The following is a 24,152-nucleotide window of genomic DNA, read 5'->3' as shown; positions in this document are numbered from 1 at the left end:
GAAATAACAAAATTTTCTTGTTAATTCTATTATAATGAATCCTCATCAGATCTTTCATTATGGGCATTTTTGAGTCTTTGGTCATTTACAGAGAGTTATTGTTTTACTCTATATTTTGCAAGTGTGTCCCTGCAAAATGACTTCATCTTCAAGGAGATTAATAGAAAGGACTTTGACAAGCACAGGCTTCTGACAAAAGTTTCAGCTCATAAAACTGAACTGGGTAAGAATTTCCGAACTGATGGAAAAACTGGCTTCAAGTAGACAAGATATTAATCACATGGGACTGAATGAACTGTGGAGGATGGTGACAAATTTCTATGAATTTTTATTGGAAACACTGCTGGTTCCTTAATGTTTTGTTTCTCCAGATTTGAGAAAATTTTTTCTCGTAAACTATTTATGTCATACAGCCATTTGGTAAAGTACATCTTTATAAACAAAGATGAAATATTTGCTTTCTCTCTCTACTCCAGAGTTTGGGAAATGTTAAATATTCTTTTCATGACAGTATTGTTACTATCATGCATAAGTTATTTGCATAAGTTCAGTAAGTATTCGTCCTCCTTGTAATAGGACACAATGGGAAATACTGGTTGTATTACCAAGGCTTAGTTAGGAATTCACCCAAACTATAGTTATTATAGGCAAAATCTGATGACAAGTCATTGGCTTGGCTTCCTGGCCTCAAGAAGTTTGTAAGAGTTCAGTCTGAGGTTCCTTATGAAAAGATCCAGCAAAGAAGCCTTAAAAAGTCTTAAAAAGGCTTTATGATCAGTCACTATTCTGGTGCACTAATGTAAATAACCAGGACAAATTTAATAGAAATAAATTAACTGTGATTTAACTATGAGTAAATTATTGAGAGAAAATTGACAGTCTTTGTGACTCTGTTGTATAACCTGTGAACAGGACTGGATGGGAGTTCAAATCTACAAGCTAACGTCCCCACTTTTCTCCACCCTTCCGATGCGGAGTTACTGGAAAGGACTGTCGTTGAATCCCCTCGGAAGGGGCGGTGCCACGCCTTCTCCCTGGCTCCTGCCCCCTGACGCTGCTGCTGCGCCACAGGCAGCAAGCCTTGGGCATGCATCTCCCGGCTGAGGAAGACCCCACCTGACTCCCGGTCCCCCACAGCTGCTGGAAGACTCAGAGCCAACCTGGCGGGGAGAGAGGCAGCCAGCACCCACCAGGACTGCTTCTGCCCCAGACACTGGTTGGAGACCCCCACCCTGTGACCTGAGCATGAAACCCTTCCTTCTATTCTGTCTTTCCTTTACTCTAGTACTGGGCTGGAAGTACTAGTACTTCCAGTTCTAGTACTGCCGTCCCCCACCTCTCCCGGGCTATTGCTAAGGACTTTTCCGATTGCTGGGTTTGTCGCTAGAAACCCTAATCTGTCCGTTAACAGCCCCACCTCCGCAGGAGTGGTCTGTGCCCGGACAGGATTTATCTCTGTCTGTGGTGATTATCGTTCTCCTCGGACCAGTGAATACCTACACGGCTGGGGCAGACCCCACCAATGCCTCTTAGTGATCTGACGGTGCACCTAAGTGTTCACAGACACAGGGACGCCTCCGCCATCGAAAGGCCTGAATTTGCATTGTTGATGAGAAAGGACTTTCAAGGAGGCTTTCTCTATTCAGCCTTCACTCCTCTGGCAGGTCCCTCCTTCCCTAGTTGGGAGTAAACGTAAATGAAGCCATGATCAGGAACTTGGGTCTTGAAAGTGTTACAGACTCTGGTGCCAAGGCAAAAGCCACCTCCCACCCCCACCCCAAGACCCTTAGACTCTCTGTTCCAGGTATTTCTTGATACGTGACTAGGCCCTGGTTACCTTTCAGCCGAAAAGGAGGTGTCTGTTGTAGGCGATGTCACCTGTGCACCTGGAGGGACACTTCTGGGGGAGTAGAAACTCCATTACTAGAATCACTGAGCAGGCTACTGGCTCTAACACATGACCCCTTCTATGGGGTCTTTCTTTGACTTTTAAAAATATTCATCGGTTTGAGTCCTGAGAGCCATGACTCTGGGTGCGCTCCAGATGTTGGGAGGGACCCTGTGCCATCATAGCAGTCTCCCTGGCATGTTGTGTTCTCTCAAAATCTTTTTTTTTTTTTTTATTTTTTTTTTAAAGATTTTATTTATTAATTTGACAGAGAGAAATCACAAGTAGACAGAGAGGCAGCCAGAGAGAGAGAGAGAGGGAAGCAGGCTCTCTGCCGAGCAGAGAGCCCGATGCGGGACTCGATCCCAGGACTCTGAGACCATGACCTGAGCCGAAGGCAGCGGCCTAACCCACTGAGCCACCCAGGCGCCCCTCTCTCAAAATCTTTAATTGCATCTTCACAGCTGATAACCACCAGGCAAATGATCTCCCTGAGGTGGGAAGATCAGAAAAAGAATGAAACACGTGGCCAACTTAGACGTGTGAGCCTGAGTGTGAAAGTCACAGGAGGTCAATGATGCTGAGGACTGCCAAGCTGGAGCTCAGGGTGGCACCAGCGCCTCGAATTCTGACCACATCCGCCGTCAGCTGAGTATGAGGGAGGGATTGTTAAAAACGGAACAGCAGGTCCAAAATGGAGTCACTCGCCCCACGGACAGCAAGCCAAGATTTTTAAAAAATATTTATTTATTTGAGAGAGAGAGAGTGAGTGTGCGTGAATGGGGGGAAGGGCAGGGGAGAGAGAGAATCTCCAGCAGACTCCCACTGAGTGTGGGGCCCGACGCCATCCTCCATCCCACAGCTCTGAGATCAGGACCTGAGCCGAAACCAAGAGCTGGACACCCAACTGCCTACCTACCCCACCCAGGCCCCAGCAAACCAAGATTTAGGTATTGTTTCCACCTGCAAGGCTGCCTGAAGACCCTTACCCTTCCCCGAAGGAACGTGACCTCGCTCAAAACAATCCTTTCTTTTCCTTCGCCGATAACTTCCTTGTCCATTTGTTTCTGCCTGTAACAGCTTTCTGTCTCACACAGCTCCCCAGATTTCCTGTCCGTCTGCTGGACGGTAGCTGTCTGATTCGTGAGTCACTGAATAAAACCAATTAGATCTTCCAATTCATTAAGTTGAACTTTGGTTTTTAACACTTCTGACTTTCATGTCCTTGAAACCAGTCATTTATTATGATGTCTGCAAAGGGAGGTGAATTCTTGTGGAACCACTCCAGGTGCATCACCAACACATCACAACCACAAAGGTCAAAGCAGAGGGGAGCATCCCTGGACCAAGAATCAGAACACCTGGGGACCAGCTCTGTCTCCACACCGTCCGGGCCTTCCTTGTAAGGTTGGAAGCGTGGGTCTGACTACTCACTGGATCTGGGTGTCCTCCTGTCCACAACCACTCCTATCTGCAAACGGTCAGCAACCCAGGAGTGTCGCTGGCCCGAGGGTAAGATGGCTGCAGAGCACTCTCTCATTTAAAACTCAGTTTTTTCCTGGGAGAAGCTTAAGTGCCATGTCAGCTTACTCTGAATGAAGTGATAAACGGTAGGGAAGAGGAAGCCGGTCTGAGGAGGGAGATTAGGGTCTCAGTTTTTGTTTTTTAAAGATTTTATTTATTTATTTGACAGAGAGAGAGACAGAGATCACAAGGAGGCAGAGAGGCAGGCAGAGAGAGAGGAGGAAGCAGGCTCCCTGCTGAGCAGAGAGCCGGATGTGGGTCTTGATCCCAGGACCCTGGGATCCTGACCTGAGCTGAAGGGAGATGCTTAATGCCTGAGTCCCCCAGGCGCCCCATGATTTCCAGATTCTAATGACTCAGTGATTGTCCTGTCACCCAGAGCAAGCAGAACACTTCCATGTTAGGGAGCTCAGAGCATGGCTCAGAGCAGAGCTCAGGTCATGGCAGCGTGACCCTAAAGATCTTGATGAGGGAGGGGAAGGCGGGCTGAGGACAAAGCAGAAGCTGACACCCCACAACTGCCCCCCTGGCTGGGATGTGTATGACATTCCTCCAGGAAGCTCCCAAGGGTCTTCACGTAATGCCTTACTAGAAGGAAGGACAACCTTAGCTTAACAATGGCAAGGCCTCCGGTGTCCTGTGAGTCTTCTTTTAACATCCAAAAATCCTCTTGAAACCTCCCTGTTCCTTCCCTCCCCCAACCCCACTGTACCTAGTCAGCCGCCCCTCACAACCCCAGTCTTTCCACCCACGGGTCCTACCCTGCGCTCTAATAAGCCGCCTGTTCACACCAAAGACTTTTCGAGAATTCCCTCTTGGCTGCTGGCTCTGGACCTCACCCCAGTGAACCTCATCTATATTCCAAAACTCCATCACCAGCAGACAGCTCACCACCCAAACCACCTGGGGGAGGTCACATTATCCACGATAAGTTGTGCCCAAGGGAAGGCTCCGCTGTCACCGAGAGATGAAGCCCCCGTTCACAGCCTCCTTCTGGTCACCTGAACACACACGCCAGGAAGTCATGGCCCCACAGGGACAATGCCCCACCAGAAGCTCAAGCTGTCCCTTGCTGGGCGGGGGAGGGCTCCCCTGCCTCAAGGCCATCTTCCTTCAGAATTGGAGGAGAGGGTGAGCTCTGTTTTTTCAGTTGCATTTTCTCCTTTCTCTTGAAAGGAAGGATGTGTTGCCGAAGAGACACGGACTGCTTCTTGGTTTTTATGATGGAGAAAATGGTTTAATTATTTTATTTTATTTATTCTTTTAAATATTTTATTTATTTATTTGACAGACAGAGATCACAAGCAGGCAGAGAGAGAGGAAGGGAAGCAGGCTCCCTGCTGAGCAGAGAGCCCGATGCGGGGCTTGATCCCAGACCCTGGGATCATGACCTGAGCCGAAGGCAGAGGCCTTAACCCACTGAGCCACCCAGGCACCCAGAAAATGGTTTAATTATTTTAGAGTCACATCTACATTAAAATGGCAGCAACGAAGGTGTCTGGGTGATTTGTGGGTGGTTTGAGCTCCGGTCTAGATAGATCTCTGGGATCTCTGGGTCCTTGGCTCTGGTGCCTCACTCAGCAGGGGTCTGCAGCACAACCCCCCCACTTAAATAAATATAAGTACAATAAAATGGCAGCAAGAGAGCCTAGGGGCCTTCCACCATCCCCCCAGGGCTCCTGAGGTGCTCGGGCATCTGGAGGGTTCCCAGGACAGGGTCTCCCAGGCTCTGAGCTTCATATACCCTGTCTGTGACTCTGCAGAGCCCAGACTTCAAGGACCTGGAGATGTGGCAGCCACCCAGGGGGGCCAGGCATTCCCCGCAGCCTCCTGGTGGGCCATGGAAGGCGGCTCTCTTCCAGGGGTTGCTCTGTTCGGCCACACCCGTTCCCCAGACCCCTCACCCCCAGGGAGGGACCCTGCCCTGCAGATGACAGACTTGAGGACCCACAGCAAGTGACAAGTAGCTGCTAGATAATCAGCACACTGGGCTGGAGATCCTGGGCAGACAGGGCACTCTTGCAAACAGGGGAGTCTGTGGGGCACAGGAACCCCCCCCCCAGCGCCCAGCTCTGTGCCCATCTGAGCGCGCAGGCCCGTGCCCTTCCTTGGTGGGGACTTGGTGCCGTGGCCCCGTGGGGTCAGCTTTGCCTGACTTTCTGAGCAAAAGCAGACTGAAAGTCCAAGTCAGCTCTCTGCTCCTGGTGTGGGAGAGGGCAGAAGGCCAAAGAAGGCTCCATGAGCCCCTTCCCAGATGCTCTTGCCAGGAACACTCCGCGGCCCTGGACAGTCCGGGGCTCAGTATTTTCCCGCGCTGAGGCCCCCTGACAGCGGGCACACCGCATGGCCAGACACAATGTGGACAGTGTGGGGCTGGCGATGCCACAGGCCTAGGGAGCGAACCCAGGGGCACAGCCTGACGCTGAGGCCAAAGAGTGGCTTGTTCACCTCACAGGTGACATCGGCGTGGGGGGTGGGACGGAGTTACCTGTTACCGGTCTGTGAGTTCTCCAAGTTCATGGTGACAGAGCGGCCGCTGGGAGGAAGCCGTGGGCTCTAAGTGGGGTGAGCAAGGCCCAACATGCACATCAAATCGAGTTTTACAAAATGCACCGCACAGGGGCACCCGAGTGGCTCAGTCGGTGACGCGTGTGCCCTCCGTTTGGGTCATGATCCCAGGGTCCTGAGGTCAAGTCCTGCGTCAGGCTCTCTGCTCGGAGGGGAGAAACAGGCTCCTCTCCCTCTGCCCCCACTCATACTCTCTCTGTCAAATAAATAAATAAGTAAAAACTGTATTTTTTTTTTAAATCAGCCACACAAATATGATAAAATCCATTTTAAAAGTTAAAAATCACTTCATTCCCCACCGACAACAAGTCAGCTTTTCCAAGATGTGCTCCGGGCTGGGTGGACATTCCTGACTGTTACCAACTGTACGAGGAACTGTTTTGTCTCTGCTTTCTTGGGTTGTCAGGCTTCCAGCCACACCCACTAACAACCGGCTGTGCTGTTGTGTGGCCTCCGCCTCCATGGCCACGGCTGCGGCTCTCCCCCAGCCGTGACCCTCCTCATTCCTGTGTGTCGCTTGTCCTCTGTGGACTCCCTGAGAGCATCCCCAGAGCAGGCTCCATAAGCCCCCTCGAACCTTCTCAGGTGAGTAAGGCGAAGGTGGCCCCGACTTTACCAAATGGTAACCACAGCCCCAACAGGAGTGTCCGCTCATTCTGAGAGCTCCTCTGGAAGGTCAAAGGGACATCCGTGTCCCGCCCCTGACCGTAGAATTGCCTGGCTCAGTTTCCAAGTACAGGGGATTCCTAGTTACCTTCTGTGGCTAATTCCTAGCTCCGTTCTTCTGCCCACGCTACCTGCATGAATGTTGCCTTTTGAAACTTGTGGAGACTTTTTTACAGCTCAGCATACGGTCAAATTTTGCATATTCTGTAAATGGTCCTCCTGGACGGATGATTTTTTGTGGTTTCTGTACCCTGCAGATATTTCCAATTTTGCCTTTCCCCCCTTGAAACACAGGAAGGGTAGCTTTCCTGTGATCTGTGTCTCATGACTCTGCGGTGTCTGTTGGTCCTGGGAATCTGTTCTGAGGTTTCGGCTCCGTCCATTCGTGGGCCATTCACTTGGCAAGACGCTTACGCCCCTGAGACCCCAGGAGAGTCTGGGGCTGCTGGGAAGGTCAGGGACCTCCCTTTTCCTCGGCCCCTTGAGACATGGTCAGCCCAGGACTATGAGCCTATTGCACTATTTGAGGGTGTTCGGGCTGCCTAAGCAATGTGAGTTTGGGCTCCAGGAACCTTCCCCCACTCCGTTCCCTGCTCTGCAGTAATTTGGTGGCTGCTTTGGGGGAAAGGTTTATTCCTAAGGCAATACCCAGGATTTTCTGTTGTTTTCACTAGGAGGAGAGTAGCCCAGGCCACCCTTCCTGAAAGCACGTATCCCAGTCCTTTGTTCAGGGTTCTCCAGGGACCCACACTCACCAGACGGCTCTGGAAACGCCTTCGTGTGAAGCAATATTTGCCCCCCAAAAGCTGAATTCATCTGAAGTCATTTGAGATGGTTTTCAAACTACTCTGTGCTGTGGAATAAGAATGAGGCCTGTTTCTTCGTTTTGGTCTCACTGCCTTTGTGGGAGAGCAGGGGACATAAAAACCAAAGTTCGAACTTCAGGTTATAGTCACAAGACACATACAAGAATTAGGAATATTAGGAGTTGAATTAACATAGATAACTTCACAAATACTTTGTAGCAGGTATTACATACAATGTAATAACCAACTGTACTAATAGCCTTCACATATTCAGGGAGTCACCAGTTCAAAGTATTCCTAATAAACCCAATACTCAAGTCAACATTGAGCCAATAATGATTAAGGCTGGCTGAGCATACAGTATTGTCAGAATGAGCGAATCAAAATAGGGTTACTTTGTACAAAGTATAAACAGAAACTGTGTAATATTAAGCATTCAAACCTAGCTCAAGATAAAAAACTTCTTTACTTTGGGGCGCCTGCGTGGCTCCGTGGGTTAAAGCCTCTGCCTTCGGCTCAGGTCATGATCCCGGGATCTGGGTCCTGGGATTGAGCCCCGCATCGGGCTCTCTGCTCAGCAGGGAGCCTGCTTCCTCCTCTCTCTCTCTGCCCGCCTCTCTGCCTACTTGTGATCTCTGTCAAATGAATAAATAAAATCTTAAAAAAAAAAAACACTTCTTTACTTAAAAATTCACAAAATAGAAACTGATATTGTGATTTGAATCTCTGAACAGAAAAAAGAACATTAGTAGAAACTGACATGGACACTATTAATTAAACTCCAGGCTTCCCAATTTTCTACTTTTATGAGTAATTCTTTGCTGTGCATAAATCCTTGTCAATGTTTCAGATTATTTCCTCAGGACAGAGTGCAAGGAGTTTCCGGCTGGCTGATTTTTCTGATCTCATCGTGCTAAGAATATGAGGAAACCGCAAGGCTGGGGGCCTCAGTCGCTGACCACCCAGCTCTTGATTTCTGCTCAAGTCACGGCCTCAGTGTTGTGGGCTTGGCTCCACGTTCTGTGGGGTGTCTGCTTCCAGATTCTCTCCCTCCCTCTCCCTGTCTTCCTTCCCCCGTCCCCACCCTGCACACGTGCATACTCTTTCTCCCTCTCTCTAAAACAAAGACATATTTAGAAAAAGAAGAATATGTTAAGAACCAAACTCCGTTGGAGCCTGGGTTGGTGGGTGTACCATGCTGCTGAGAGTAATCTTTCTGGTTTGGTGTGGGGTACGTCTAGTTTCCCCAGATCCTCTGCTGTGGGACCCCACCATCAGGTCAGATATCAAGTCGGATACAGATGTTAATTAGATACAATGTTAGTTATTAAGCGTAAACGTGAACGGGGCGCCTGGGTGGCTCAGGCTGCGAAGCGGCTGCCGTCGCCTCCGGTCGTGGTCGGAGGGTCCCGGATTGAGCCCCACGTGGGGCTCCTTGTTCCGCTGGGAGTCTGCCTCTCCCTCTGCCTGCTGCTCCCCTGTTTGTGCTCTCTCTGTCAAGTAATTAAATAAAATCTTTTTTTTTTAAGAGTAAACATAAATGAGGGGAAGCACAGCGGCAAAACTCCCACGTGCGCAGACTCACCGCACAAGGTGCAGTAATGACAGTGTGTGTTGTCACTGCCGTGAGCACGGCAGTGCAGAAGAAAGCCCGGAGAGCCTTTCATATCATTTATTCTGGCCGGTTTCTACTTTGCCCCCCATCCCTGGTCTATCCTGAGCAGGAACAGGCTGGGCAGAGCGATGCCTCCCCTCCTCGGCTGGCTGGCCAGGGATTTGCCAGCGTGTGCGGCAGACAGGCTTTGGGTAAAGAAAAAGAAACATACAGACCCAGCCCCGCAGTCCGAACAAACAAATCTTGGAAATCGTCATCATCAATACCACGACTTCATTAACCGTACGGTTTCCTTGAGCATCTATTGAATATTGGGCCTGATCAATGACAATAACTGGGTAGAGAAAATTATTTATTTATCATTATCATGTACTTTCTTTCTTTATATATTCAGAGGAATATGACATGTAGATTTGATAGGCTAAGAAATCTTAATAAAGCCTCATGTCTCAAGGCGCCATATGTATTTTTCAGGCAGTAATTCTTACATCTACCTTCTACTGTATGTGCATAATTTCCTACTTGTGAACTAAGATGAACTCATTTTTAAATACCCAACTTTTAGGGGTGCCTGGGTGGCTTAGTGGGTTAAGCTTCTGCCTTTAGCTCAGGTCATGATCTCAGGGTCCTGGGATAGAGCCCTGCATCGGGCTCTCTGCTCAGCGGGGAGCCTGCTTCCTCCTCTCTCTCTGCCTGCTTGTGATCTCTGTCTATCAAATAAATAAATAAAATCTTAAAAAAAAAAAAAGAAAAACCCAACTTTTAAACTGTCAGTACATCAACAATCTTAGCAGCTGCAAAGTCTTCTGCCCACTTCTGTAGAGCTCTGGAACCAGCTCAGTCCACAATACCTCAGCCACCTAACACCAGACAGGAAAAAGTCATATTCTAATTTTATTCATATCTTATTTTTCCAAAGTCTGATTCAATTTAGGCTTAGCTAATTCTCTTTCAGACTGACAGCCACTGAGTCGTGCTAATATACAGAACACAATTTTTCATAAAATGCCTCTTTTCTGTTGTGTTCTGTTTCCTGACAAGCAGCTCAACAGTGAGCCCCGAATCACGAATTCCGTATACCATGTTTCTGGGGTGAGTGTGGCGAGATGTCAGACCAGCAACCTGAAATGAGAATAATATTGCTATTTCGTCATTAGTCAGTTCCTCTAATCATGCCATCTTGAAATGAGGCCTATGATTCCGACAAAGACGAACAGCTCGACAGACAGTCTGGCACCACTGTCCGTTCATCAGCCTCCCAGAAAACCCATCCCAGCCAGATAAGTCCACAGAGAGAGGAACGGCTTAAAATGACTAAAACTTTCTGTACCTAATCCTCAAGACAATTGAAAAAAAAATGAAGATCTCCCACCTAAGCTGCAAATAAAAATATTTGGAGTTGTCCAAATTATTAAAAGTTCTTCAAAGATAGGAGGCGCAAGGGGGAGGGCTGCAGGCAGGAAGGGGAGAAGGAATGAGAGAAGAGGGAAGGAAGGAAGCAGGAGAAGACGGGAGGCTGGGAAGGGGAAGCTCAGCTGGAGAAGAAACTCTGCCCTTTTCCACGAGTCGGGGGAGCTGAGCAGAGCGCATCACGATGGCATCACGAAGCTATCTCAGATCTGTGGAGAAAATGCCCTTTAGAGCAGAAGGATCTTCAGTTCTCCTGTGCTAGGACGGCTTCTTGCCCTTTCTTTCCTCCTAGGCTTGGACGCCATGACAACGGTCTGCTGACCCAGCAAACACAACCCCCTGCAGATCGCGCTGGCGGCTGGTGGAAGGGAGCGGCTGTTTTGGCTGTTGGAGATGCGGAGAGCCCCCCGGCCAGCTCTTCCCTGTGGCAGCGAGAGCCTGCAGCGCAGCTGGGAGAAAGCCTACCAGGATCACAGGAGAAAGGTAGGAAAGCTGAATGTCAGCCCAGATGGCTCAGCAGCCCGAGCAGCCTCTACGGATTGCCAGGGCTTTCCCTGGAAACCAAAAACTAATTTTATTTTCAGAGATGGAATGGTTGGAATGTATTTCCTTAGAAGTTTGGTCATATATATGACCATACGATAAAAATTCCGTTAAACGGATTGTGGTCTTTTAGGACTTTGAATTATGACACATTTATAAAGTACTTAATTTTTCCTAATTGACTCGAAAGTATCTTAAGACACAGAAAAGCGAGGAGCCCTCTCCCCTGTCAAAACAGCATTTGCCCATGGGAACTAAAAGCCGCCTTTTATCTCCATTAGGAGATACGCTACTATTTCCATTATTTGATGCAAATGTGGATATCGTTTGAGAAGGTCACCTTGTGCTTTTGAAATGGCCTGCCATGGGGGTCTTACGCCTCCGAGACGTCAGTGGGCCCATCCGCCTGCACGAGGCTCCAAGTCTGTGTCCCTCCAGGTTGAGAAATGCTCTAAGAGGGGAGTAAGCTGGGAAGGGGGCGTCGCTCTGTGACGCTCTGAAGGCATCTCACCAGGGAGGGAACCCCAGGTTCCTGCAAGGTACAAGATCCAGGTGAGTCTTCGCTCCTCTTGGGATTCTGCGTGCCTCAGTGGTGGTGACGCTGTGGGCTCAGGGGGTCACACTTACCGTAAGGCTGTTCTGGGGTCCCCCATGCCTGGGCCCTGCGCCTGCTGTCCTCCCTGGGAGCCCGGCCGTCCCAGGGCTCACCCTTGCTTCCTCAGACCTCTGGGCTTCCTGCGGTCTTCTCTGGGCCCTCTTTTAGGAAGCTCATCCCCATCGCTCTCTGGGTCCTCATTCTGCTGTCTCCTGTCACCATGTGATTGATGTAATGTATTCGTCTTGTCGTGTTTGTTTCCCCCACCTGGCCAGGGGATGGCCCCGTGGTGCTGCTCTGATGTCCGTGACACCTGGAGCACCTAGTAGGTCGAGCTCAGCAGGGGAAGCTGGAAGAGCCCTTACGGTAGTAAGAACGAGACAACAGGCACGGCTTCTTCACAGGGTAGATGAGAATGTAAGCCACGAGCGTTTTGGTGTTCACGTGTGCGTCCCAGGGACCTGCAGGCGGATAACACCCTCAGGGTGAGTGAGTAACCGTGCTCTGCACCTGAGAAACCGCGAGACAGAGAAGATCCGACCAGTCATCATATGGAGCGGGGGCTGACGACTAGGGAACCCTGGCATTGGGCGCAGGACCGTGGTGCGGTGCTGGAGCCTGAAATTACCTCGTCCTGACGCGCTCACCTCTGAGATGGCTCAAGAGCTCGCGCTTGCTGGGTCTGAGGAGGGACTGCTGAGACACCCCAATAGCACGTGCTCAGCAGCCGAGGTCACTGGGCCGAGGAATCCGTGATCCCAGCATCAGGTGTAAAGGGAGGCCATAGGTCTCACCTGGGAGGGACCACAGGACGTCAGGGAGAAGGTCTCAGGTACAGCCGACTGTAAGAAGGGAAGTGCGGGTGTGGAATGGAGCAACGGGTGCCAGAGGGGCCATTCCAGGCAGGGACGGTGCCAGGAGTCCAGGGATTTCCTGGAGAGGAGAGGAGAGGAGAGGTCAGGAGAGGAGGGGGCAGCGCCGTCCTGTGGAGTAGAACACATTGTGGGAAGACAAGACATGGGGGTGGAGGCCCCCACAAGGAGGGCAACATGGGCTTGCAGCGGAAGGAAGCAGGAGAGCAGCGCAGGTATTGGGGACGGCGGCCGCTCAGTGCTGCCCGGAGGCCACAGCAGGAGCCAACTCCAGATCTTACCAGTGGGCACCGAAACTTGGCTTGAAACAAATTTTTCTTCCATATTAAGAGAAAGGGGAGTCAGCTCTTTGGGGTTACTTAGTTTCTTACTACTTGGCTGAGAACCCTTGGGAACATATAGGACCTCAATGCAATAGAAGAGACCGAAAGGGTTTGCAGAGAGTCCCGTATCCAAAGCGTCTCTAGGATGGAACTCCTTGTCCCCAGCCCAGCGAGCATCTGACAGAAGGTCAACAGGACTTTCTGTCTCAGAGCCTAGACATCCATTCGTGCTGAAAATAAAATTAAAATGACCTTCATAAAGTAGACATTGCTACTGATATTTCCCAAACACAATAAAATATAAATGTCTTAGTCCTAAGGCAGAACTTAATTAATAGGGAAACACTAAAGGCACTCCCTGTGAAGTTAGAAATAGGACAAGGATGCTTACTACCTTGTATACCTTGTGAATTGTGTTGGAGGTATCAGCAAACGGACAATACAAATCTGTTAGGCATGAAAATATAGTGAAGTAGGTTTTGGGGCTTTTTTTCTTTCTATTTGTAGATGAAATGATTAAATATCTAAAGAACCCAGAAGAATCAATGGAAAAACAAATATAAATTGGGAAAAATAATTGCAACTTACAGCACAAAGGGTTAATATCCTTATATAGATAGAACTTCTGAAAAGAAAAAAACTCCATATAAAGATGGGCAAGGGAGATAAATGAAAGTCCACAGAAAAAGAGCTGCAAATAGCTCTTAACCTATAAAAAGTTGAAAAAACAAAACTATAAAAGTTGGCCAACTCCACTTGTAACAGAGAAATGCAAATTAAACGTGCACCATAATACAATTTCTCAACTAGTAGGTTGACAAAGATCCCCCAAATTGTTGGCCGTGCTCTGGGGAGAGCGGCACCATCTGCGGTGCAGGTGGGCACGCGGCAGACATGGCCCCACGGAGGGTCTAGCGATCCCCAGTCAAACTGCACATGTGTTTAGCCTTTAACCTGGCAGTGCCCATTCCAAAGGCACCCTGGCAAAGATCTGAAAAGAAATTGCAAAAGATACTAATTGCAGCAGTATTTGTAATAGCAAAATGGGAGCGAACTCAAATGATCATCCAAAGGAAGCTGTGTGAGTCGCTTCACAGGACGACGTGCTATGCAGGTGTGAAAAGGGACCCGAAGCCTCTCTCCACAGCACTACAGAATTACGTCAGATGCGCCGTGAAATGGAAAAGGCAATGTGAAGAAAAATGTGTAAAATGGGCTACATTTGCCTAAAAAAGAAGGGATGGAAATATATATACACACAAACATATCGACACGTACATCCTGTGTGTCCTTTATTTCCACAAGTTCAAGGAGTGACGGTAAAATTGGATCCGTCAACAGGGGAAAGGGCAGAGGCGACAGGACGGAGCCTTGACTTCTCAGAAAAAGAGTTAATGGTCAGATCTGACTCTGGAGCCAGGTAAATATTTCCCATCGTATTAAAATTAAACTTGGGAAGCATTCCAAAATATTGAAAATAAAATGGACCAAAATGTAGACGCAATTGGTTTCATGACCACATTGAAAGGGCCTGTGGCAGCTGCCTTTGTCTTTTGAGTTTGGGTCTTTATCGTTGTGGAAGCACAGTCCGCAGCCGGTGCTCTGCTTGTCGCAGGAGCACAGCACGGCAGTTCCGTAATCCTCTGCATGCTCCGTGCTCAGCTCCAGAGTGCCGTCGCCGTCTGTCACCGTGCAAGGTGATGACAGTGTTACCGACGGCATTCCCGTCTCCCCGACTGACGTGTTTTCTACGTGGAGTTTTGTGGCCCATAATGCCCTTTACCTGTTTCACCGCTACCCACCCCTCTCCCCTCTGGCAACCGTCAGTCTGTTCTCTGTATTTATTTATGTTTTTAAGATATTATGTATTTGTCAGTGAGAGACACAGCGAGAGGGAAAACAAGCAGGGAAGTGGAGAGGGAGAAGCAGGCTGGAGGGAGAAGCAGGATTTCTGCCGAGCAGGGGGCCTGACGCGGGGCTCGATCCCAGGATGCTGGGCTCATGACCTGAGCTGAGGGCAGATGCTTAACGACTGAGCTACCCAGGCGCCCTGTTCTCTGTATTCATGAGTGTGTTTTTTGCTTGTTTGCTTTGATTTTAGGACTCCACATACAAGTGAAATTGTATGCTATTGATCTTGCTCTGACATATCTCACTCAGCACCGTGCCCTCTAGATCCATCCATGTTGTCACAAATGGCAAGATCTCTTTCTTTTTGTGGTTGAGTAGCATTCCCTGACACGTATGCACCATTGTTATCCCGTCGTGTGTCCGTGGACACTCGGGCCGCTTCCATAGCTGCCTGTTGTAGAGAGTGCCACCACAAGCAGAGGGCCGCACGTATCTTTTCAAATTAGAGTCTTCATTTCCTTTGGGGAAACACCTCACAGGGAAACTACTGGACCCTATGGTATTTCTATTTTTATTTATTGATTTTTTGGAGGAACCTCCCTACTGTTCTCTGCCGTGACTGTACCGGTTCACCTTCTCACCAACAGGCATCGGGTTTCTCTTTTTCCCTCTCTACCGCACCCTCTCCAACACTTGTTATTTCTTGTCTTTTTGATTCTAGCCATTCTGACAGGTTCTGATTTGCATTTTCCTGATGTGGGGAACGTTGAACCTCTTTTCACATGTCTGTTGGCCATCTGGACGTCTTCTTTGAGAAAATGTCTGTTCAGATTGTTTGCCCATTTTGAATTGGATTGTTTTTCAGTACTGAGTTACACAAGTTCTCTATGTATTTTGGATCGAAACCCTTACTGTATTTGTCATTTGCTGATATCCTCTCCAGTTTGGTAGGTGGCCTTTTCTTTTTGCTGGAGGTTTCCTTCACTGTACAGAATCTTTTCTTTTTGGTGTCGTCCCAATAGTTCATTTCTGCTTCTGTTCCCCTTGCCTGTGGAGATGGACCCGTACGTCTGTGGCTGAGGCAGATGTCCACAAGATGCCAGGATCACTCTTACGGGTTACATGTGTGTTTAGAGTGGGATAAGCAAATGAACGGTCATGTTGGTGTCACTGAGAACTGGGGATTTTAGCTCTGGAGAAGGGAAATGCAGAAGTAAGACCCCTTAGCCTAGCTAAGGGGAATGGGGCTCTGAACCAGAGCTAGGAGGACCAGGGGAGCTCTGTCTATGGCAAAGGCCTTGAAAGAACAAACTTGGTACAAACGAAACTCCAGGGAACCCAGACTTGTCTCTAAATGCCATGTCATTGGAAGAACCAGGCTTTCCTGTAGAAACGGCAGATTCCAAGTTGAGAGAGGATATGTACGTGTTAACCCCACATCACTTTGTCACTCCAGAGGGCAAGGAAGCTGTCAAGGTTATTAGCACCTTCTCACGGGCCACAGGTGGGGCACAGTGACTATCCATGGCAGTGGGCTGAAACACATCAAATAGGGCTGAGTCTTTGATTTTCCAATGATATTAAACAGAAACACCATATTGGCCACCATTGCAAGGGCTTAAGAACCAAGTCCTAAGAAGAGCCCAGTACGTATCCTACCAATTGAAGCTTGTCTTCATCGAAGTATTCCCGCAAATAAACAGAATGAATGATGGACTTAGAATGTCTCTTTTTCACAAAAACAGAGACAAGCAGACATGTGTACCTTGTCTCTGGTAAAATATCACAGCATCACCTAAGGGATAGTCTTGCCAGTGAAGAAACCGAACCTGAATTCCTGTCAGTTTACAGGTGGTGCCAGGCATTCCATCAGCAAAATCCAAGTGAGAAAGTGCACAGGACACATTATCTGGCTTCCTTGTAACACATTGCAGGGGAGGGGTATGGAGGGAGAGCTATCATTCTAAGAGATGCAGGGGCACCGGGGTGGCTCAGTCGGTTAAACATCTGACTCCTGATTTCGGCTCAGGTGGTATTCTCAGGGTCGGGAGATCGAGCCCCTGGTCAGCAGGTTCAGTGCTCAGCGGGGCGTCTGCTTGCGGTTCTCTGCCCTCTGCCTCTCCCCCTGGCTTGCTCTCTCTCACTCTAGAATAAATCAATAAAGCTTTAAACAAAGAGAGAGATGCAAGAGACATATCAAGTAAGTGCAGCGTACGGACCCTCTTACTTGGGTCCAAAGTCACACCAGCAAATGAGAAAGAGAGAGGAGGGAGGAACAGCGGAAGAGAGGAGCAGTGCCCGGAGACTGGGACAACGGTCGTCACCTCGCGGTGCTCGTGGTACCGCTGCTCTGTGTCTTTTAAAGGTTCCCCGTATTGCGGAGACATACGGTAAAATATTTGAGGGTGAAAAGGGTTTGCTTGGTTTGCTTTGCTATCCTCACAGGTGAGGGAGCACGGCCGGCGGGGGCAGAGCTGGTTTGGGTGAAGGGGCGTGAGGCTACATGGGGGTCCACTGGGCGATTTTTCTCATTTTTATGTTTAAAGTTTATATTTTTTAGAAACGATAATTTTGAGTGAAAAAGGAAGCCGAGTGGTAATAATAGATGGTAACAGTTTCCGTAAATTTAAGAATGTGACAGTAGAGTGGATGGGTTGTAAGTGCCTTCCCCGCGGCAAAGATGGGGAAGCAGGGAAGGAGTCAGAGGAGGGGGAGGTGCAGGCTGCGGGGGTCTGTTGGGAACCTGAGGGCCCCACGCTCTTCTGCAGGGGGCAGGGGCTCCGCTGCAGGGGCTTGAAGCGCCGGGGACCGGGCTGTACCGGAGGCCACCTGCTTTCTTGGGAGCCCGCGCAGTTCTAGCTCCCGCTCTGTCTGATAATTCTGCAGTCCTTTTACTTTTTATCAGAGTGATATAGATACATTTTGAAAAAAAAAAAAGAATAGTATCAAAACAGCTTGATAAAAAGCAGCAAAGCCTGGCTCTGAGGCAGCCACGCTCAGCCCTTCTGGCAGTTTCTCCTGGTTTTGGCTTCCATTTCTCAGAATAAGATGCTCGTTTGCCATTTCTTCTCAACATAGAGAGAATCAGTTTTTATTCAATCAATAACCAATTAAATAAGAAATGTAGACTACTGATAGTTAAAAAGACTATGCAAAACCTTTCACTGTTGAGTCAAGTTGTAGCTCTATGTCCTTCCTCTTACAATTTCCTGTAAAAGTTAATATCGCCTTGTTTTCATGTTCTTGAGTTTCCTATATATCTGTAGCCATTTTTCCCAAATATTCCATTAGTCATCAAATGCTGATGAATAAATTCTCAAACACTCAGAAACTTCGAATAATCTCTCAGCACCCCCACCCCCTTCTGCCCGTCCTCTGCTCCCAGCTGTGCGGCCCACAGACCTGCTGGCTACGGGGCTCCCTTTGCTGGTCTCCCCTGCAGAAAGCGCTTCTCTGGTGATGAAGTACATCCCAGGGTGGTTTTCCAAGAACAGGGGCAGGGAGCTTTTTTGCTGGGGGTGGGGGAGTGTGCTTTTTTCTTTTGTTTTGGATGTTTTTTGGTCTCCGTGTTGAAAATTCTTCATTCTCCCATCACTCTTTTTTTTTTTTTACAGATTTTATTTATGTATTTGTCAGAGAGAGAGAAAGAGCGAGAGCGAGCGCACAAGCAGGGTCAGGGGCAGAGGGAGAAGGAGGCTCCTCGCTGAGAAAGGAGCCTGATGCGGGACTCAGTCCCCAAACCCAGGATCCTGGCCAGAGCGGCAGACGCTTAACTGACTGAGCCACCTGGGTGCCCCGCTCCCATCGCTCCTGATAGAAAGTTTGGCATGAGATTCTAGGATGGAATAGCCTTCCCTTAGGATGCTGAAGGCATTGGTCCTCATCATAAGTTAGAGTAATACGAGCTGCTGTAACAAATAGATCTTAAATGTATAAAGTATACATGTATAAAATGTATAAATGTATAAAAACGTGTATATGTTATACATGTTATACCATATAATGTTATAACATATACATATATATGTTACAAATGTATGAAGACCCCAGCACTATCAGAGTGCAATCCCTGCGCCTATTCCCGTGTGTGGATGGCTCCGCACCAGACCCACTCACCTGTGGCTCCTCTGCCCATTAGGCTCTGTGACAACCTGGGTGCTGCTGGGGGGGTGGTGCATGGGGGTGGGGGCGGGGCAGGGTAGAGCACAGAAGGCACACCTGCTTCGTAGAGACCTTGGCCTAAAACGAACATCTGTGATGCTGCTTTGGCAAAAAATCATCAAGGAGCCACACCTCAGTGCCAAGAGTCCTAGGAAACATGGTCCTGTCTCGACAGGAGTGACAGCTCAAGACGGTGGTAGGGTGAGCGTGAGTTAATGGATGGTCAGCCCTCTGCTTCAGCCAACACCTTCTCTAAAGAATCCTGTGACTCCTCTGTCACCAAGGGCATGGGCATGTAGGTGTTTCTTCTCGGAAACTTTTGGGAAGCAACTCCTCTTTAGTACTGTTGTTCTGACACTTTATGATGACATGCTTCTATGAGTCTCTTTGAGTTTATTCTGATGGATTCTTTCATTTTAGAGACTCTGAAAATTCTGTCCCTTTCCATTTTCTAGAAACCCTCCTAGTCCAATGTCCCTAACCCAATACTGAGTCTCTCGTGTCCTTTCATTTTCTCTCCTCCTGCCCGTCTCTACTTCTGGCTCACTTTGGGGAGGTTTCTTGGTTTTATCCTCAGCTCCTTAATTCAATTTATTTCAGTTTTAGGGCTTTTTTCAAGATTTAATTTATTTATTTGAGAGACAGAATGAGCGAGGGAAAGGGAGAGCTTGGGGAGGTGGTCAGAGGGAGAAGCAGGCTCCCCGCTGAGCAGGGATCCCCATGCGGGACTCGATCCCAGGACTCCAGGATCATGACCTGAGCTGAAGGCAGAGGTGTTAACCCACTGAGCCACCCAGGAGCTTTGATTTTAAAGATAACGTGAAAAAGTAAGGTACCAGGTGTGTTTTTATTCCCAGCATCCCCACAGCTCTGGCCAGCCCACCTCTGGTCCTGGCTGCTTCCACAGCTGGTGACACAGGGCCCCAGGTCATGTATGTAGCCGTGCTATTGTCTCACTTCCGTTCCTTAGTCTTCCCCTCCCTTCAGGGGCCATGCATCCATCGCTGAGTGTGCTGTCCAAGCCTCTTGCCAGCTAGCCCCTCTGCCCTGTCCTGGCTCCTGCTGCCTGGCCCGCTGGCTTTCACTCCTGGAGCGAATGATGCTCACGTCATGGTTCCAGAGTCACCCGGCGGCGGGCTTTTCCCAACACGGTGGCTTGCAGGACATCAGCTGATGTGTCCGGGAACTAGTGGTCTGGCTAGCGGTCAAGCGGGGTCTGGAATATGGGGGGGGGGTCCCTTTTTGTCGAAGATGGTAACGCAGATAGCCCTGATGCATTCACGCCATCACATTCTGGAATCTAGGTTTTCACCCCTCGCTGGTATGTTTTCTGACGGGAAGCTGCAGAGATCACTTGGAAGCTCGTCAGTGTTTCAGGGGCTCATCCTGCTGGAGGCCCAGAGATCAGGGTGAGGTGGACACAGCCTCATAACTCACTGCCTTAAAGGCCTCTGGCAACAGAACAGAAGTGTCGGCTGGCACTTACGTTTGATGACTTCTTACTCTGTACTTAATTCTCTACTTGAAAACCACGTGGCAGGCTCATCCCCCAGGGCTTCCCGTGTTCCCCAGGGAATAACTGGGTTTTGACTCAAGTCCTGAGCCTCATTCAGGACCATCTGCCCCAGGCTGACCTGGAATCTTTGGTGCCACAAACAAGCATCGATACTTGTCCCCAGGGCCACAGCCCAGAAGCTGCCCAATCTGGGTTCATGGTAATCACCAGCTAACGTGTGCCCAGGGTCACAGGCTGCCCTGCACCACAGGTCCAGGACGCCCAGCCCCTCGTGGACGCCCGCGCCCCCTGGAGCCTCGGCCACCTCCGCCTGAAACTCAAGAAGCTGAAGGTAATTTCTCGGCTACCTCTCGGGCGCGGGTGCAGCTCATGAGGAGATGTCAACTCAGAGACTAGGGACGTGGAAAATGCGCGGTTCCTGCCGTCAGTGACCGGCCGCATCCACGCCAGTGAGCCTCATGGTGCCGGCCGGAGCCGTGGGGCGGCGGGGACGCCGGGGGTCCTCTCCGGTCCTCCGAGGACCCTTCCTCTCCGGGAAGCGAGGGCGGCGGCCTTAAGGAGGCCAGTCAGTACCCTTCCTCTAAACAGGACCTTTCTTCAAAAAATAACAAACAAGACCACGTCTTGCCCACCACAGACTCTTTATTTCTGGAAGCCTAAACCACCGAGTGAGAATAAGCCTCTCATGGCTGTGCTGCCGGGGACGCGGTCCGAGGAGGGCGGGCGGGGGCTGGCCGGGCCCGGTGCAGGCCCGCCGGTGTCCGGCCCTAAAGCAAGAGGGAGTCCCTTTCCTCTGGGCTCCGAGCGCGTCTTCTAAAATTGCTGTCTTGAAACCTGAAGTGATTTCCTCTTTAGCATCCCCGCCTCGGAGTTTCAGAGGGTGACCTAATTTCACAAAGACGCGTGGCACCCTCGCCCTTACCCCCACTCTGAGCGCCCTAACGGACTCCGATTCCCAGACAGAGGAGCGCGCCCCCCAGCACTGGGGGCGCTGATGCCCACGAGCGCGTTAGAAGGCGCGGCGGGCTCAAGTCGAAGGGAGTGTGGGCTTGAAGTGACCCCCTGAGTGAGTCTGTGCAGTCACGGCCGGACGTGGCTGGTGCCCCAGAGGCTCCCTGTGTGTCTGTCCCCAGCTGGAGGAGGCGCGGCTTGCCACCATCGACAGGGACAACCGCCTGCTGCTGGAGAAGCTGTCCTGCGTCATGAGGACCGGGGGACGGGCCGAGAGCGGAAACCACCACGCGCACAAGAGGTACCGGGGCCCCCGCACCCTACAGTCAGCACCAGCCCGGGCAGGGCCCAGAGCGCCGCTCCGGGGCCCACACAGAGGCGCTGCCCCGGAGCTGGAACGTTTTCTTGCCACCCTCCGTGCAGGGAGCCCTGTGCTTTTTCCTCTGTCCTTCCTAAATCAGAGGGTTTCCCGGGGCTCGGGCTAATTCTGTGCCCACAACCGAACAAGGACACCGACAGCAGCTCGCAGTGTCCCTCTGTGCCGTCCCAAGCCTGCTGCACCGTCCTCCCGCCAAACCCTCATAAGCATCCCATGAGGAAGGGGCCATGGGGAAACCGAGGCAGCAGGCAGCGAGGAACATGGCCAAGTCAGCCCCCAGGAGGCGGTAGGAAGCAGATTCCTGCCCCAGGGCCTGTGCTCAGGCTGGGCTCCTGCACTTCCATGTGCAAAAACGGCCCGATGTCCGTCTGGAAAATGCATGGAAGGTCATGTGACTTTGTGTCCCGCGTGGCATGGTGACCGCTCCTGTTTGTTACGGGGAGCCTGCTGCTGGTGCTACTCTCGACCAACAACATTGTTTTTACCCAAACCGGGGCTCTCTGTGGAGGTGCAGGACAGCAGGCCTCCACAGTCTTGAAAACCTGCTACAAATATTTAGAGACACTTATGAACCCCAAGAGCCCCTCTTCTCTAAAGCACACAGCCCCTGTCCCCTACACCCTACAAAGCCCCAGAGTTGGCCCCTGGTTTCATCACTGTCCGTTCCGTCCCGCAGTGCCTGTGAGGGATGGTTTCAGGCGGGCGGGTTTTCAGTCCTACTTGAGCCTGCGCCAGTCTCAGAGAAGCTCACAGTGGTTTCCAGATTTCACAATAAATTAAGATTTAGTTGACCCTCAAGCACCAGGAAGTGTGTCACAGAGGAGGGCTCCACAGGAGGGGCGGATCCTGCATTCCAGCTGGGCTGGCCTCCTGGAAGCCTTCTGTCTTTGGGTTCTCCAGCAGTGGTTCAACTGAGGTTTCACGGGGAGGTGGGAGGGTGCGGGTGGGGGACAGGGAGTGGGTCTGGGTGTCGAAATGCCTCCATGTCCAGCCCCTGCCATTAAAAACCCGGAGGAATGGGTCAACCTCCATTTTCCTGGGTTAGTTTACATTAGATTTGGAATCACTTTCTGCTTTAAAGACAGATATTAGCTGGAGTATAAAAACCCCTGTAACGAAGTAGCCTAAACTAATCGTTCATTTCCATGCACCTCAATCCAGGACAGGATCCTGCAGGGAGAGCCCCCCACCTGCTGCCTGGATTCTCTTTGAAAAACGCAAGTCCCAGCCAGCCTGCAGGTCACCCCACACCATCGAGTGGCTTCCCCCTCCTCCTCCTCGCCTGCCTGATATGTCACACTCAGGAAATGGGGGAAGAAGGAGGGAAAAGAGGGAGCAGAAGTGATCCCGGGGAGGGGCCAGCCAGTCAGAGGGCACAGGAAGTGCCTGAGCTTGAACAAGGGGCCAGACAGGGCCAGACTTCCGGAAACATAAAAGGGATGTGAGGGCCAGAGGGGGCTGCGAGGCCAACCAGCTCCTCCCACACCAGGACACCGTCTTCACAGGCCCTGCAAGCGACATGCCACCTCCTTCACCTGCTTGGATTTTAAAGCAAAGACCAGCTTGTGCCTTTCTATGCACTTCTCTTTGTTCAACTCTGGGCCATATGTCGAGAACAGAGTGTGGTCACTTTGCATGTTCAGACTCAGGATCAGTTCAGCATCACTCCTGTGTTGAAGCAGAGAGCACCGAGCTAATCACAAGGTAACAGTAGAAATGACATGTCTCCTTGTGATTAGTGTAACGAAGCCCCAGCAAGAATGGAAGTCAATGATTTTTGTCAAGAATGCATCAGTGGGGACGCGGGGTGGGGGGGCACCTGGGTGGCTCAGTGGGTTAAGCAACTGCCTTCGGCTCAGGTCATGATCCTGGAGTCCTGGGATCGAGCCCCACATCAGGCTCCCTGCTCAGCGGGGGGTCTGCTTCTCTCGCTGACCTCTCTCCTCTCATGCTCTCTCTCTCTCTCTCTCAAAAAATAAATAAATAAAATAAAATACGTCTTAAAAAATACATAAGCATAGGTAATGTTTAAAAAAAAAAAAAAGAATGCATCGGGGGCACCTGGGTGGCTCAGTGGGTCAAGCCTCTGCCTTCGGCTCAGGTCATGATCTCAGGGTCCTGGGATCGAGCCCTGCATCAGGTTCTCTGCTCAGCGTGGAGCCTGCTTCCTCCTCTCTCTCCGCCTGCCTCTCCGCCTACTTGTGGTCTCTGTCTGTCAAATAAATAAATAAAATCTTAAAAAAAAAAAAAGAATTCATCAGTTTGAGCCTGATAACTGACCATTTCATTTCTCTGTCCTTTAGTTAATAAAAGACACTTATCAAATTAATAAATGGTGTGGAACGGAAGCCACCCAGAGCACTGCAAACCAGTTGGTTCAATTAGTATAAAATTACCTAGCTACCTAACTACTCAACAAGTCTAAGAGAAACTACATAACCAGCAATTGGGCTTTCACTCCTCCTGTTATTCTTCAGGGCTTTA

At 50.1% G+C, this 24,152-nt stretch overlaps 1 protein-coding gene across 3 annotated transcripts; it reads left to right on the top strand.

Moving 5' to 3' along the window:
* Positions 1-6,410: 6,410 nt before the first annotated feature.
* On the top strand, positions 6,411-23,547 carry CFAP97D2 (CFAP97 domain containing 2). Of its 3 annotated transcripts, XM_013053006.2 has the most exons (5): positions 6,411-6,565; positions 10,770-10,960; positions 20,589-20,669; positions 21,472-21,590; positions 22,830-23,547. In XM_013053006.2, exons 2-5 carry the CDS (start codon positions 10,871-10,873, stop codon positions 23,011-23,013), a joined length of 474 nt encoding a protein of 157 aa, XP_012908460.1. In that variant the 5' UTR covers positions 6,411-6,565; positions 10,770-10,870; the 3' UTR covers positions 23,014-23,547. The 3 variants fall into 3 exon arrangements, with proteins under 3 accessions (XP_012908460.1, XP_044937170.1, XP_012908459.1); XM_045081235.1 differs by lacking the exon at positions 20,589-20,669; XM_013053005.2 differs by lacking the exon at positions 6,411-6,565 and having other exon boundaries at positions 9,823-10,960.
* Positions 23,548-24,152: the final 605 nt, after the last annotated feature.

The sequence above is a fragment of the Mustela putorius genome, unplaced genomic scaffold (genome assembly GCF_011764305.1).
Source record: "Mustela putorius furo isolate JIRA1106 unplaced genomic scaffold, ASM1176430v1.1 tig00000551_pilon_pilon_pilon, whole genome shotgun sequence".
Classification (NCBI taxonomy): Eukaryota; Metazoa; Chordata; class Mammalia; order Carnivora; family Mustelidae; genus Mustela; species Mustela putorius.
Note: the sequence above shows the minus strand (reverse complement) of the source record. Positions and strands in the feature narration are given on the sequence as shown.